At 44.1% G+C, this 17,763-nt stretch overlaps 1 protein-coding gene across 1 annotated transcript in view; it reads left to right on the forward strand.

Annotated features, from left to right (window-relative positions):
* LRRC63 (leucine rich repeat containing 63) overlaps positions 1-17,763 on the forward strand; it is a 382,612-nt gene that overhangs the window by 141,320 nt on the left and 223,529 nt on the right. The window contains exon 4 of the mRNA XM_078656022.1: positions 13,682-13,756. Within this exon, the coding sequence (XP_078512148.1) occupies positions 13,682-13,756 (75 nt within the window). The remainder of the gene's footprint in view (positions 1-13,681; positions 13,757-17,763) is intronic.

The following is a 17,763-nucleotide window of genomic DNA, read 5'->3' on the forward strand; positions in this document are numbered from 1 at the left end:
AGATTGCAGGATTACCTCAATGACTTGACATCCTTCTTTACTTGATTGCTGCCTATAGAATCAAGCTCGGCCACAAGCACAGACCTATTCGCATTGCGTCTTGGCAAGTAATGATGATGAAGTGATCTCACTGTAACGGTTCTCCAAAGCTGAAATGCTACTGCCCCTCAAATCAAGGTGCTCTAGTTGATACAGTGCTTGTATAAATCCTGTGCCGACCATTCACAGGTTTGGGGAAAGTGACACAAATCTACACCAAGGAAGTTAAGAAAACCATTACTTTTTTGTTGCAACATTTATTTATTGATTTACTAAAAACATCACATATGAAATAGGCATTGACTTCCAATGTACAACAAAGGGGAGAAAATGGAAGTGACAAGCAGCAATCCAGGCAGGGATCAGGGATAAGCAAACATATACAACGGGACAATGCGTCAAGACCAATAGTAGTTCTCTAACCTGAATGGGTTGGGACCATGGGCAAGGCAGGAAGTCTGCCAGGACTGCCAGGGAAGAGGGGAGCATGATGCCTCAAGGGGTGGGCATGGACAAAAAAGAACAGTGGGGGAACGTGGGTGAAGTCCAGGTGGGGTGGCGGTCTAGTGGGAGGCTGGGACAGAGTACAGTTGCATCATGTTTCTGTTGGCCGAAGAAGATCGCCAAGAGCAGTGGATGCAGTGTTGATTGAGCATCTTGTCTGTGTCTTGAGTGGGGAGGGTGGTGAGCGTACCCTTTCAAGGTGGAACAGACTCTTCTATCATCAGGAAGGATCCACACACTGCATCCATGCGTCCAATGTTTTGTTTAATTTGTATGTGATGTATGCATGACTATCCACACTGTAAAGCTCAATTTGCCATTTGCTACATATAAGCATGGTGGTCTGTCTCCCGTTCCTGAGAGTGCATAGTTTGGCTACTGCTAACCATCTGTGTTCATGGATTGTCAAGTCTGGTATGTCAGACACAGTAGCACCAGGTGCAGGTTGGGGGTGATGTGAAATGGACCATGGAGGCGGAGATGGGACCGCCGCCCTATAAGTACAGAGTTTTGAGCAAAGCCATAGGATATGAATTAGGCTACAATTCCAACATCAGTCATGGGGTAGTCATGGGGTAGAAACTGTAGCCCATTGATACTCAAAGTGTGGCCCTCCTGACCTTTACTTGCGGCCTTCTGGTCAACAGGAGCACTGGGCGGCCGTTTACTTGACTCAGAACTAACAATAAAAAGATGCAAAATAAACAGGCAGGCATTTATTTAAAGGTAAATTGGTGTTGGAAGGATGTAACTAGGGAGCCAGGCACCTTACTTTACAAGCACCATCATTTAAAAAATACATCTTGCACCAAAAGTGTAAAAATATGACAGTTTCTTCAACATATTTAATTATCATGCAGAACCTTTTCACCTTAGAACAAGTGGTTATATCAGTGCATGTATAAGTGTTAATTTAAAAGTGATATGTTTCAAACATGAATTTAGTAACATTATTTCTTCCCTCTACCCTGACAACAATGCCAATAAGGAACTAAAGAGGCAAGTCAATTGTTATATGCACTCTGTGGGTGGACTGGTTTCCTATAATGCATGAACAACAGTATAGTTTATTAAATAAAACACAGCAGAAGGTTTTGTACAGTACGCATCCTGAAGCCTCGTATTTTGAGGGCCTCTTATATGTGATATTGTAGAAAAAGGTGGGAAAGTGAAATAAAACAATTGCCTAGGATCATGCAGTTTGGCAAAGTGGAGAAGCTAGGAATAATCCCAGGTTTTCTTGTTTCACATTGTTCCGCTCAGCCACTGGATATATATGCTTCCCTTCCCCTACACCCACCTTACCTCAAAGTCCCCTCAACCCCCTCGCCCCGGCCACCTCCTCACTGGTATCAATGCTGCCCTCGGGCACAATCACACACCAAACTTTTTGGCACCTGGGAAAATGTTTGTGAGTACCCATGCCTTAGCCTGTAGTCTTTGAGAACCCGGTCGTGTTCTCCCAGTACGGTAGCCCAAATGTCCTGTGTTGTAGGCCTTGACGATCAATAGTTGCTGGGTCAGCCTAGTCAAGTCCTCCATGCAGTCTAGAAACCACTTTTCTGTAGCGTCCCAGGTATTCAAGATATTGGCGAATGGGTGAACCTGGTAACTCCACCAGCTCGCTGCCAAGAACGGATGTCCGGTAGTAAAGCAGTTGTCGGTAAAACAACTGGTCCGTGGGCCGGAGTATAAACTCCGTCCGCAGAGAAAGGAATGACTTTGGGAAACCACTCTCCTTTGGCCATTTGCATACCAGGATGCCCAGAAGAACAGCTCTGCCCTATACAGAGGGCCGCATTGTACTACAGTGGCGCTTTGAGGTGCAGCAGCTTTGGGGCTCGCAGAAGTTTTTGACTCTCTCTAGGACACTGCAGTCACTGCAAGGACTCGATTGGAGGTAGTACGGTATGGTGGCAAAGAGAGACATGTCATCTTAAGTAGGTGTCATTCGAGGGCCCATGTGCACTGTCTACTGTGATAAATGACATTCCAAACTGTAAGTTATCATATGGGGTAATTGTAGGTTTGCGTCTGGTCCAGCAAAAGGAGCGAATGTCTGCCTCTATGCTTGCTAACATTTAACTAGGAATTCGAAGGGGGACCATACCAAAGTGGCAGTGGAACCTGGGGTCCACTGTCCTTTTAACCTAAAGGGACAGAATGAGGTGAGAGCACCTCAGAAAATCTTGCCTTGTGCGGTCTATCGGAGGTAGGAGACTGTCTTCCACCATTCGGGAGAGAATTACATTGATTCGAACACTCAGGTAGCGAAGTCCTGTAGAGACCCACTGCTTATCGTAACCGTGGATACATTCCACCATTATAGAGTGGGCCAGGGGGAGCCCTCATGGTTGGACCTCTTAATTTTATAACCTGATAACCCTAAGAAGTTGTCAATAATAGACATTGTCACTGGATTCAAAGCACAGGGTTCGGCTAAAAGGAAAAGAACATAATCAGTTTGTTGGGGGAATTTGATCTCCCCAGCACTAGTGCAGATGCCTCTCACCCCTAGTGCCTGGCGGAGCGCTGCCACAAGAGGTTTAAAGGCCAGGAAAAATCAAAGTGAGGACACCCCCGGTGGGTGCCTTGCCCCACCTTGAACAGCTCAACAGTAAGCCTCCTTAGGCGACGTCAGCCGTGGGCAGATTGTATAGAAGGCATACCTTGCATATGAAGTCCTCGGCCAGGCTCACATGGGACATGACTTGGAAGAGGTGGCGCCCAATCTATGTGATCAAACTTCTTGGCATCCAAAGAGAGGGCTAGCACTGCAGATGAGTTATCTTTTGATCATCATAGAAGGGATGATCTTCCCAAGGCGCATTTCCAGCACTTTAGCCAGGATTTTCAGATCTTCATTGAGTAATCAGATCGGATGGTAATTAGCACATTCTAACAGATCCTTGTTATCTTTAGGGAGAAGAGAATGGTGGCCTTGTTAGTAATGATCCCTAGAGAACCTTGGGCCTCTGTTTCTTTGAAGGCTAGGTTAAAATGGGGCACTAAGAGGTCCTTTCCCACCTTGTAATATTCTCCTGGGAAAATGTATTCTCCCGGGGACTTGTACATTGGGAAGGCCAAAATGGCGTCAGCACCTTCGTCCTCTGTGAATGACCCTGACCATAACGCCTGCAACCCTGTTTACTTGTTGTAGTTTATTTTCGTTGCCTGTAGCCTAGCTGGTCATCAGCAAATAAAAGGCTGTTGAGCTTCTAGGGGGGAGACTGGGGTTGGGGGCAGTCCAGTTATGTCATTGGGTTGTGGGGATGAATGCGTACCTGAAGATACTTTCACTAGCTCTGGCATTTTGGTGAACTGATGTCTAAGAGATTGCTTTGGAATTTGCTGCTTTATTCACTCTGTAATGCTGTAAGAACATGGGGTGAATTGTATAATTGGTCAGCTTATATTGTAGTTCTGTGTATGTGCTTCGTCTGTGAAGCATCCTGGCCAGTCCTTTGCCACATTAATTGATCTGAAACTGTTCAAAGAGGCAAGTTGCAAAGATTTGCAGTACTCCTGCGTGATACATGTTTATGAGGCAGCATTCTGCAAAGTCGCAGGCAGACATTTGCAAGGGACAGCAGACTTCACTTCTGTCTTTGAATTCATGAACCGCTAGTACTGCGACCTCTTCCTTGAAGGTACAGAGGTCTATTGGGATAAGGACATTTTTACGAGCATGTACCACTGTCCTAAGTAATTCAACCTCAAATTTCATGGCAGCCCTAATTTTTTGTGCCCAGTGTGCTCGACATTCATTGGAGTTTGTAGAGGCCAGGGACGACTAAAGATATTGAGACCCAGCCTGCTCTATCCATGTATCAGCTTCTAGATGCTTGGTGATGGTAACATACCACTTCTGTATCTGTAGTTCAAAGCAGGTCCTTTTTCTTTGCTTCTAGTAATGCACAAGCCTACTAGCTGTGCTAAGTGCAATTCCACTAAAGCACTACGTGTAGGTCTATTCGCTGACATCCAATGTGCACGTTATGTGAGTGCTGAGAGTAAAATGTGAATGTGTCACATGGAGCTCCATGGCTGATGAGTGAATCGTAAGAGAACAGTGCGATACATTAGCATTGCCCCGGGTAAAGCATGGCAAAAGATGTAGCTGAGTCCCCACCTCCAAGTCTAGCAAAGTGTGTCACTGGCATTCATTAGACTTTTGAGATGCGCTAAACATTTAGAAAAAGATGTCAGGCCAGCCTTTAGAAATTAAACCGTGACCTTGCATTAGTGACCTGTTTGGCTATTTCTTCCTGAGAACTCATACTAGATTAGATGGAGGATGAGGGAAGTTAGAGAAGGATAAGGGAAGTTAGAGAAAGGGTTCTCCATTGTAATGCAGAGGGAACCATTCTGTCAGTTTCTGCCTTTTTCTTCTCCAAGAAGTACCACTCCCAAAAACAAGATGGCTGCCAGGTGCATGATTGTGATCTTGTTTTGTGTGCTCCACCACAAGACCCCACTCCCAATTGGTGGGTGCATCCCAGATTTTACAGTGGGTCCTGACTGGTGCCTTGTGCCACAGATAACCTTAACATTAGCCCTTGCTCTCCTTGTATTGTGTGTGAGGATTGTACATTAATGCTGACACAAATTATGACCTACACCCCTCCTAGAGCCAGGAACGTCACAGGGAACTGAAAGTTGGGCCCTTCACCCTTTGTAATCGGGAGGGCTCTGCACTGGCCTATTTGCACATCCAGAGGTCACTTCCACACCCACAGACTAGTTGCACTTTTGGAGTCACAAACTGTAAGACACCTCTGGACTGACCTATATACTTTTAAATTGACTCAATCTTCATATGGATGCAACACATAAACAGTATCAGACAGACATATTATATTTTATGTTATTTGTTTTTATTTTGTGTTGTTTATTTTCTTTTCAGTTTATCACAGTAAAAACATTTTAATAACATTCTAGTAACATACATTACATTGATTCACTTACTACGCTCATCATATACAAAAGTTAGAACAAAAGAGAATAACTAAATGCAATCCCCAGATATGATCAGATAGAACACTTAATATCATTCTCACTCATTCCTAAACTAACTCACCATACCAATCTTTCTCACAAAGTCATACCCAAACTAAATAGACAACATATATAGCAACAAAGGAAGGCTGTACAGCTGAGAATCTATGGATGTTCACAATTGTTTACATAAACAATTCTATATTTTGATGCTTCTTAGATGGTATTCTGTTTTTTTCTTATATGTTTCTTTTTCTTTTCTCATGTATAGATCTCAGGTGTATAGGGCCTACGTACGTTTTGGTGAACATATATAACTTTTATCACCTTCTTCAGGGCCAACATAAACAATACACATATACATATAAAGATAAAAAACTGGGGAGTCGTCTTTCCTGTAAATAAATTATAACACATTATGTATTTCCGTGTTGCATCCTGAGTTTCTTTAGAACAGTGACTTAATCTCATACGTGAATTTCTTAGGGGTGCTGTAAAGTGATACAAAGACAAAAATGGGGGTCCAACAAGTGCCAACAAGGGTCGTGTCTACTAGTATTGGGCCCTATTGGATAAGGGGAAGAGTGAAGATGCTCACAGAGTACCAATGATAGAGGAAAACAAAATTAAAAGAAAAGAAAAACAGAGTTCCTCCTAACGTGTTGAAATATCGCTGCATATAGTGATAAGAACCTTCACCAGAAGTTGTTAGACTAGGAATAATTATACCTACGTAAAAAATGGAACTGCGTCTTACGATATAGGTTCCGGGAGCGCAGATCAAGTGTACAGAGCTCTATTTCAAAAGGAAAAATAAATTTAAGATCACAGGTCTTGTCTTAAAGTCACCTGAGCCATAGTGAGATATATCATGGCGCAAGGTTTAGAAACTGGGGACAGGAATTAATCCAGAAACTTACAATGAGCAAGAATATGATGTACTCTCTTGCTTTTTTTTTATATATTGTGCGTAGAACCAGTAAAACGGTGTCTCATAAGGGACACCAGGATGTCGGCAGAGATGGCCTGGAAAAGATCAGTATACAGAGACTATGAGTTGTCTAGTAAATCATATGTGTGCGCCTATCCTGGTGAGTACAGTGTGACATAATGCAACCTCACCTGGTGTGTAGTCATCAGAAGCACCCGATTTTTCTATTTATTTCTATTCAAAATCCGGTATCATTTCCAAATGTGTAGTAGTAGGGCGTTGGTCCTTCTATCTTCTAAGAGCGTGTCTATCACAGGCGCCAAACCAGTTTGTTGAGCCTAGACAGATTTAAGGTAGGATTTAGTACTATATGTGATATGCCTCTCGTTAGGGCTGATATAGAGCAGAATGGTGACTAGCTACATGGGGGGTGGCAAACATAGTTTATACTAATGACCTCACCAATTTTCGTAACTCGACATGAGGTATCTGAATTTAATATTATGTGCTACAAGATACCACCGAGGCACATAGTACTGGTGTCTCGTAGGCTAGATGGTAATAATATCAGCGGGAGTGGGCAAGTAGTTACTATTTGTAGGGGCGGCCCTTGGATTTGAAAGGCAATCGGAAACGATTTACTATGCAGACCAAATATTGGTTATATAGAGAGCCTACCCGCTTACTACTATATCTTTGTGTCCCCGGAAAGTTCTTACCTGGAAAGTGTATTGGAACGCTTCTCTGTTCGTATGACGGGCACCCTGAAACCGCGTAGCAGCTAGTGAGGGTGAGGACGTCCGGCTTTATATACGTAGGAGAAGATCACTGCATTCGCAGGTGTTACTGATTAGAAAGTGCGCAATAGCCGTAGAGTCATGAGAATCGAGGGCGGACTACCGATACTCTGTATGTTCCAAGCTGGATTGCAAACTACCTACTAGAGATAAAGATAGGCCGAAGTCTGACACCAGGACCTATCCAAGATGGCGCTCAAAGGCGAAGTTGCAAAAATGTTAGAGTGCAACTTATATAAATGCAGAGATGTTGTGGAAATATCCAGAGACATGTTGTAGAGCGAACTAAAACACGACTAGTAAAAGTGTTTTTTATGAATAGGACTTTTCACAAGTTTTTCCCATGCCTATTGGGTGAAAATATATTAAGCAGATCAGACTACCGATACTCTGTATGTTCCAAGCTGGATTGCGAACTACCTACTAGAGATAAAGATAGGCCGAAGTCTGGCATCAGGACCTATTCAAGAAGGCGCTCAAAGTCGAAGTTGCAAAAATGTTAAAGTTCAACTTATATAAATGCAGAGATGTTGTGGAAATATCCAGAGACATGTTGTAAAGCGAGTTAGAACACGACTGGTAAAAGTGGATTTATAAAACTTTAAAAGTGCCTCCATAGGTCTCGACCCCAACCGCTTCGTAAAGCCCAATAACGCTGCCGATGACCTAGCTACGGCGTTACACTTAGTCTTCTGCTGAGATCCCCATGTACCTTTTTCGTCAAAGAGGACCCCAAGATATGTGAAGACAGGTACCCTAGATACCTCCGCGCTGTTGCATAAAAAGCGTTTTCATTTTAGGCCCCTGGGGTGTCTGCCAACAACCATAACGTGTGACTTTTTGTTGTTAATCTGCAAATCTAAGGATCTCATAAAATCCCCAAAGGAATCCAACAACCTCTGGAGACCCAGACCAGTTCGGGCCAATAACACTGCGTCATCCGCGTAAAGGAGGACTGGAATTACAGAATCACCTACACGTGGAACATCTAATGATGCCCCCTCTAAAGACTTATCAAGAGCATTAATATATAAAGTAAAAAGAAGGGGCGCCAGGATGCAACCCTGCCTAACACCCCGCTTAGTGTTAAAGTGACTAGTGCATCCCCCCTCCCTTGTAACCCTGACTGATGCTAAAAGCCCCTGGTAAAGACCAGCTAAAAATTTTACTAAAGATGGGTCAATCCCTATACTCAGTAAAATTGCCCACAGCTATGCCCGGTCAACCAGGTCAAAGGCCGATGAAAGGTCCATAAATCCCACACTAACCTAAATACACAATTAATTGAAACATGATAAATCATATAAATGCTACCAAATGCGTGTGGCAGTACATGCTGTTGAACAATGATCTTAAAGTGATTAAATCAAAACCTGTTGAACAGAAATCTAATTAAACCATCCTATGCTAGTAAAATAAATGTCCTGACCAACTTCATAAAGGTAAGGGTAATGAAAAGAAAATCCTGCTGAATGCTAATGTACAATAAATCATAAGGTGAATTGGCATAAAACATGACATGTAGGACTGTCCTTTGATGCAACGGTCAAATACGGTCTAACAAGAAAACAATCATATAGCAAAAAGTTCCTCATTTGAAATAATATGTTACTTTTACAGGAAACAAGGCAGTTCAAGTTTTTCGTTCAAATCTTTTGGTGTAAGAGTATCAAAAAACTGTATCCAGTGTGTCTCGTGTTGAGACAACAACCTGGACATGTCTTTATCTGGTTGAAACTTAACCTTCTCTAAGACAGTGAATCTTGCACAGTTAAGACAGTGAGACTTAACTGTGCAATGTTGTGCAATGTTGTGCTGGAATGTCAGCCAGTGTTGTGCTAATGGTAAACTCAGGGTCTTGGTTCTGTTTCTACTCTTATGTTCTGTGGTAGGAGTACGCAAAGATCTCTCAGTTTTACCAATGTAGTATAGACCACAGGGACATCTGATAGCGTAAACAACATGTTGGCTATTGCAGTCAGCCGTACAATTGAGGTTGGTATTTTTGCCAGACCATCGATGGGTGGTGCTCTTGCAAGATAATACATTGTTAAGGTGGGAGCAGTTCAAACAGTTTGTCATTGCTTTTTGTGGAACATTAGTGGCTTCAACAGGCCGTGTAAGAATCTCCTTCATATTGCGTGATCTTTTGTTGGCTAATATTGGAATCCTTCTCCCACCATTCACCTCAGGAACTCAAGAAGATAATCTGTGGCGTACCCTAAGGGTCACCCCTCAGCCACACCCTCTTTAACACGTACATGATGACCCCCCCCGGCCAACACCGTCAGATCACACAGACTCAACAAGATATCCTACGCCAACGACACCCAGCTCATTCTCTAAATTTCAGAAGACCTCTCCACCAACGTCCACAGATATATGATGAACGTCGTCGACAGGATGAAGGGCAATTGTCTCAAGCTCAGCACAGACAAGGCTCAAGTCCTTATCTTTGGGAACAACACCTTGCCATGGAAAGATTCATGGTGGCCTGCTGAACTCTGCACATCCCCATCCCAACAGACCATGTCTCCAACGGTGGCCTCATCTTTGATGGCAAGCTATCTATGAAGAAACAGGTCAACGCAGTCTCATCTGCCTGCTTCCACACCCTATTTATGCCCTGAAAGATCTTCAGGTGGCTCCCAGGCAACACCAGAAGGGCCATTATGCAGGCCCTCATCTCCAGCAGGCGGACTACGAGAACACATTCTACATAGGAATCACCACGCTTCTCCTGAAAAGACTGCAGACACTACAAAACACACCCCACCTCAAGAAGTTACACTGGCTCCCGATCCAGAGAGATGCCAGTTCAAGATGTTTACCTACACTAAGGACCAGCATACATCAACAATCGCATGATCTTCCACCAACCGACCAGACACGTAAGATCTGCCTCCCTCTTCCTCTCAGACACCCCCGGATATACCATGTCAACAGCAGAAGACGCTCTTTCTCATAAATAGCAGTCAAAGCTTGTAACGACCTACCACTGCACCTCAAGGCCCCCTTATCACTCCGGCAATTCAGGAAAGGACTCAAGACCTGGCTGTTCAAATGAAAAGGTCACCCCGAAGCAGCTAGCAACTGCAGTGCCTTCAGACCCTTACTGGTGATTTGCAGCAATATCTAAATCCCTGATTTATTGATTGATTGACTGGGTATAAGAACTAGCCCACAGATCCCACCAAATCAGTACTCTTCTCAACTTGTGGGTCCTTTGTCTGTGCTGCCGAAGGACTGCTTCTCTGCTGGATTGCTGCTCTGAAGGAACTGCTGCCCTAATGTGCTGACCTACTGCCTGCTGCCCCGCTTGCCTGAAGAAAGACTGGAGCCACATCACTTGAACCCAGAACCTAGAGTGACTCCAAGGGCTAGTTGGCAGGCATCCTGATCTGAAGCCACAGGGATATTACAGGCTTCCAAGAACCTTGCATCTGCACCTTGACTCTGCCATCTGTGAGGCTACCCTGCCAAGTGGTGCCTCCCCAGTACTGGACGCTTGAAAGTTGGCCTAAGGTGCTTCCCAGCAGAACCTCCTCATCTTCTCTGCTGAGTGGTGCATCCTATAGCTGAACCGATGCAGCTCTTCGGCTCTGGGACGCTTCCTGGAGCAGAACCGATGCAGCGCTGCTGTTCTGTGATTTTGGCCCAGTGCAGAAGGTCTGCATCACCCTTGCTTCTTCAGAACCGACACTTCGCCAACAGAGTGCAAGTCTCCTACCCAGGTCCTCGCATATTTTGTCAACAGCAGCTCTACGATAATGATGAAACACTGCATTGCAGCTATACTGCTCATCGGATCTGACCAAACCCTCAACAGGATCCTCGACTACAACTCAACAGGACCTCGCACATCAGTCTCACCGCATCTCGGAACCAACGTATTGCTTTGACTGTGCGACGCTTGCTCGCCTCCGATCCTTGCAAAGCTCTACAGCCAGTATTTAGTTTACTTTTGTTCAGTGGACCAGCCCATACTCCATCACCGTCGGTTTGAGCTTGTGACTTTGTCCCGTTCCGGTGCAACCAAATAGCCCTTGTTGGCGCTTTGTGTTTTTTTATTCTATTTCCACTAAAACTTTAAAAATCAATAATTTTGATTCTACTAATTGGATTTGTTGTTGTTTGGGTGTCCAATCATTTATTACAATGTACTCTATTTTTCTGAATTGGTTTAGGGATTTTCTTATGTTGTGTTTTAACGTTATTACTGTTTGTGTGCTGCTTCAACACTTTAAACGTTGCCTCTAAATTAAGCCTGACTTCTTTTTGTGTGTCAAGCTACCCAGGGTTAAGCACAGGTTAATTTAGTTACTTTTTATGGTTCACCTTGCAGGGGATTGTGGCTGCTGCTTGACCAGGGTTCACACCCCAGTCAACCAACAACACAATTTCTCCCAGTGAAGAGTTTGAGATGGATGGGGAGCCAGTGTTGATCTCTGATGTGGACTTGATGAGCAAGGTTGAGTGTGAGGCTAGTGTCAGTGTTTTAAACTATTTAGTGTTTGTTGGTGAACTTGGCGCAGATATATATGTAGTGGTCATAGCCATAGTCAAAACTGCTGTTGACAAACGCTTGGTTTACCATCCTGTGGGTGTCGAGTGTGAGCCAGCGGAATGTTTTTCTGAGCCACTCGAGCGTGTGGAAACCAGTTGCTGCTTGTTCACTTGGTTTTCCACGGGATTTGGTTGTCGATTATGATGCCCAGCTTCCTTGCAGCAATGCTGGGGTTCAGAGCTGAACCTAGATTGATTACAAAAGGACCCTGCCCTATGGGCTACCTCGGGTCTACAATAGGGATGACATATGCAATGAAAGGGCAGTCTAAGGCTTGGCATGGGGGTTATATTGCCAAGTGGAATTTGCAGTTTGAATCTTCAGTCAGGCTGCAATGGTAGGACTGGGACATGTTTAAAGGGGTTACTTAAGTGGGTGGCACAATGAATGGCACAGGCCCACTAGTAAAATTTATTTTACAAGCCCTTGGTATATTGTTTCCCACTCTACACGTGGCTTATATGTAAATTAACTATGTACATTAGGTGTAAGCCAATTTTACCATGTTTAGGGGAGTGAGCACAAACACTGTACCACTGGTTAGCAGTGGTAAAGTGCACAGAGTTCTAAGGCCAACAAGAACGAATTTCAGTAAAAAAATGGAGGGAAACAGGCAGACATTTTGGGGAAAGGCCACACTAAGGCAGACAGGTCTAACACTAACTCTTAACCTACAGGCAATGTACAACCTAGCCCCTACCTACCTCAGTGACCACATCCGCTTCCACACCCTAACCAGACTGCACTTCACTTCGGCCACATACTCCACATTCTGCATGCCAGAATGGGTGGACATACCATCTCCCACATTGCCCCCAAGATCGGAACAGACCCATCCACCCCTCCCACCCAGCCTCAGATCAGCCTGCTCCCAAGCTGGCTTTTCAGCTACGCTTCGCTCAGGCAACTCAGTTATCTCCTTCTCTGTCTCCTGCATACACACCCAGGTGATGAGTGCACCTTACAAATCCCATTACCAAAACATAACATAAATGCATCATTTGTTTGTGCTTTTACAACTTCCCTGCACCTGTGATTTTGCTTTGCATGTTACTTTACTGCTCTTTACCTGTACCTGTAGAAACTCTGAGAACCCTTTTTATGTGGTATTGTATAGTGGATAATAAAGAACTTCTCTTTTTCATGAAGTTAAGCACTGGATTGGACAGCATTTATTTTATTCTATTGGGTGAATGTTGAGTGATGAATCTGTGACCTCCACATTAGCTCCCTGAGAAGCCTTGGAGTATTTGCCCTGCTACCTTTGCGAGTCAAGTGCTGGGTATTCAGTGCCGTACCAGATCTGTTCACAGGACAGCAGTAGTAAACGTCCCCAACAATCGATTTGGGGCCCAGTAACCCCTGCGTGCCCTGTGATATCTGAAATGGGTTCTCACTGGGTTTCAATGCCAAAAAAGCAGCACATTGAAAATGGGACATAAGGGTCGAGCATGTAGCAGTCCACTCCCACAATGCCTAAAGCTCTCATTTACTTAGAAACCGCCCCAATGAGAAAAAGCATTCAGTAACTATTCAGTGCTTTGCAATTCTATGATCAGTCAAAAAGCATTTGTCGGCGGGAGGTCTGTTTCCGCCCCTAGACACCTCTGTTTTCTTGCAGTCCTTAGTATCACCAGACAATGGTTTGAGCCATCTATGCTGCTAGCACATATTGACAAGGTATGTAAATTGTGCGAGGTTGGGGAATTAAATAATGTCTTAATTGATGTGCACAGTCACAGAAATGTTTTGCTCTGTTGGACTAAAGCTGGGCAACAATATATAATGTGTTTGGCATGAATCCCATTTCAAAATATTAAACATGAGAAACTATATTTTTTAAAGGAGGGAAACTCTCGAAACGTGGGACAAAAGATCTTGGAAATTTTTTAAAGGAATTACCATCAATCAAACATGAAGGTAAGTGCAATATGCGTTCTTCTCCCTAAAAGATTATGTAAAATGTTTTTACAAGTATACTATGACATTGGCTACAGTTCTTAATTGCGAGTAGTTCTTCCAGTCATATGGTATTAGTTAGTTTGTGTTGTTTCGTTGTCAGTGTATTTTATTGGGCTACTGGAATGGTGTTCTTGAATTATATTTAAGGATCGTATTCTGACTTTTGAGTTGTATTTATGTCTGTTTTGTTTGTACAATGGTTTCATTTATGCATCTGTGGATATGGTCATTTCTCCATGTTATAAAGCAGAACGGTATGCAGTTCCTAGTGAACACTATAGGTGGACGTGAGGTAACACTAGGAGCAGGAGGAAATGTCCTCCTTTCGGAAAGAAGACCCTCACACACCCCCCAACAGTGGGATGTTTTGCTTCATGATCGGGTCTGCTCCTAATCAGGTCGGCGCTGCAATACCCGATCGGTGCCCTTGACGGGGCCTTTTAGCGGAGGTCTTTATTTCCTTTGCCGTAAGGTGCCGTGTGTGTGAGGGCGCTAGTGAGTATAGATGTGGTGGGTGTAGGAGTGAAATTAAAACAGAAGGAAATGGTCCACCCAACAATTACTTTAATGATCGTGGCCACCCTTGGGTCAACATGTTTCTTGCCAATATTTCAATTAGAAGGCAATTCTTCAGGACCAAATTAAGATCTAGCCACACTTTTTGTTGGTGATACACTATTAAATAATGAAGTGACCACCCTAAAAAGTGGTACCTGCAGATCCATGACGTCAACCTGTAGAACAATTAGCACCGATGTACATCAAAACATTGTATGAACCTTCTGAATGCATTTGGGTGTTCTAAATAAAATAGTGATAAAAAGGCATGCATCACACTCAGTGGTAGTGACCATGCACAAAGCGATTGAGAGTAGCAAACAGATGAAAGCTAGAAACTATGAAAGTAAGGAGCATGATGTGTGAGAAACAGTTGCTCCTAACCTCAAGCGAACTCACCCAGTCTGGGAACACCGTAGCAATTTCAGATACCACAAGACCAACACCAAGATGATGGCATACTTCAACGACCCACACCATCTATCAGACTTCATCAGATGGTGTGTTCTAGAGGCACACCCAGGGATAACGGAAAATCCCCTATTCAGAATCGAACAGAGATGGTTACTGCGTCTGGCATCTGATAGAGAGGGCCTTAATAAAGACATACCTTGGGCATCACTTACAAGATGTATAACAAAACACGGGTATCAGCACACCATTGATAAGGATACCAGTAGCTGGAGTATAGGACCGTGTTAGTGATAGACAGCTACAATTCCTGGTTGGAGTACGATGCCTATTAACGCACACTACCCTCCGAATGCCTCTCACTTAGGCCCCCCTTATCTTGTTCCATGTAATGACTCTACCAGACACAGATACTGTAATTACATATTTTGCCACATCGGGCAACCATAGGGACCCTAAAGTAGGCTCTATTACCACCCACGGCAGGGACTGTGGGGCAAACGCTGCGCAGTCATGAGAGCCCTATAAGGCACATTGTGATGAGATCATCAGACCAGGCATTTCCGTTAACACCCTACATATACCTTACATTAGCTTGCTGGTTTCTGTGCACCTTCCTAGATAGGCCAGTGGGAATAAGGAATAGCGGGACACCAAGGACGCCACTATCCTGTTGGTTGGCAACGTAGAGAATTAAACACACTCGTCAACAGCCAACCACATGATGGCGCCGGTGACAACAGTGCGCATGACTGAACGCGGCTGATGTGCAGCCGGAAGTTCCCGCCTCCTGCACCACCGGCCCGGTGAATATACGGGGAAGCGTTTAAGACTTCCAGTACACCAGTGGGACCGTCGGAGCTGGGGTAGGTCTGCCGACTCTGAGTGCGGATGTCCAAATAAGTACAAGTACTGGCTTTACAAGTTCTTTTGGCACAACACGGACGAGCCTCCTATGTATACCGGGGCTCAGTATGGCAACTAATGCTGATTCCACGATTAGTACACCGGCTCTTTTGCATACTGAGAGAGCTACCATGTTACTAATTCTCAGCCATGGCTCTTCACGGGGAGATGGGTTTGGCTATGGTGGGAACAGTAGTGATCTCACCAAATAACCGGAGATGTACTGTGTGCTCTATGATTTTATCGCTATTTAGCCATGATGTCATTGTATACGCTGAGATTGTCCTCACACACTGGACTGATGGGATTTCCCGTTTGGAACGTCAGGGTTACCTACAGGGTGACACCTGGATATGGTTCGCGGTGAGAACACAACAGCCTACGTGTTGTGAGGGAGGCATGAAACATGCGCTATAATGGCATCTACCGACTATATTGATATACTCTAACCTTGAGTGCTGAGCACCCTAAAATAGCAGTTACTTTCTAGGACTTAACAATGTTTTTGTGTTTCTCTCACCCATCTCTCACCCATTCAAGGACACTGTAATACACAGTGTTTGAGCTCGCCGGCCACCGATGTAATAACTCTCTAACCCAGACTGGGTGAGTTCGCTTGAGGTTAGGAGCACCTGTTTCCCACACATCATCCTCCTTGAGTTCATAGTTTTTAGTATTCATCTGTTTGCTACTCTCAATTGCTTTGTGCATGGTCACTACTACTGAGTGTGATGCATGCCTTTTTATCACTATTTTAATTAGAACACCCAACTGCATTCAGTAGGTTAATACAATGTTTTGATGTACCTCTGTGCTTATTTTTCTACAGGTTGACATCATAGATATGCAGGTATCACTTGTTAGGGTGCTGTATGGATGGTCACTTCATAATTTAATAGTGCACCTGCACCAAAAAGTGTGGATAGATCTTGATTTGGTCCTGAAGAATTGCCTTCTAATTGAAATATTGGCAAGAAATATGTTGACCCCAAATGCGCACAGCCCTGTGACCTTATAACAGGGGTGCACGACTTTCACGTTTTTAACCAGGAGGGTGGCCACGATCATTAAAGTAATTGTTGGGTGGACCATTTCCTTCTGTTTTAATTTCACTCCTCCACCCTCCACATCTACACTCACTAGCGCCCTCACACTCAGTGCACCTTACGGCAAAGGAAATAAAGATCTCCACTAAAAGGCCTGTCAAAGGCTCCGATCGGGTATTGCAGCGCCGACCCGATGAAGAGCAGACCTGATGATGAAGCAAGACATCCCACTGTTGGGGGGGGGTGTGAGGGTCTTCTTTCTGAAAGGAGGAAATTTCCTCCTGCTCCTAGTGTGTTACCCACTACGCACTAACCTCACTTCCACCTATAGTGTTCACTAAGAACTGCATACCGTTCTGCTTTATATCACTTCTTGGCATGTATGCTGGACCTGTAAAATATAGCCCATAGTCCTCCATTTTGTTAATACATTTCTACATGTTGTGTGTTTTTCCTTCCAGTGCAAGTAGTCTCTTGTAAACAATTGTAGATAGACAATGTCAGTAGGTCGTGCCATTGCCTTTGTATAGGGTGAACAGGTGGTTGCATGTCACTGAGTCACAATGTTTCCAGGCCTTTGCTTTTCTTTTGCAAGTCCTTTTTATCAAGTGTGTCTGTATGATAGTCAAGTTAGTTAAATGCAAGCCACTCAATACTACAGAATCCAGAATTCACGGATTTCTTCAATCAGCTCTGAAATGCTGACATTTTCTGGCAGGGCCTGTCTTCATGTCTATCTCTGATCACTGCTTCAAGAAGGCCGATGACAGACAGATGCACAGATATCGCACTTCATTTGGCCCCTGTTTTAAATATGCCTTTATACTACCTCCTGTGTAAACCATCACTTTGTACAAAGACTGTGTCTGGAGAGCAGCCGGGAAACGACATTTTAAAGAGAACCAATCCAAACTTGTTCTGAAGCCTTAGACAGTATACCAACATTCCCGGTCTAAAAAATGTGCATAAACGGGGATTCAAACCACCCTAATTTGTTCCAGTCCCAGTTTCTTCTTTACTAAGGAAGGGGATGCTGTGCCGAGT

The sequence above is a fragment of the Lissotriton helveticus genome, chromosome 8, assembly GCF_964261635.1.
Source record: "Lissotriton helveticus chromosome 8, aLisHel1.1, whole genome shotgun sequence".
Taxonomy (NCBI): domain Eukaryota; kingdom Metazoa; phylum Chordata; class Amphibia; order Caudata; family Salamandridae; genus Lissotriton; species Lissotriton helveticus.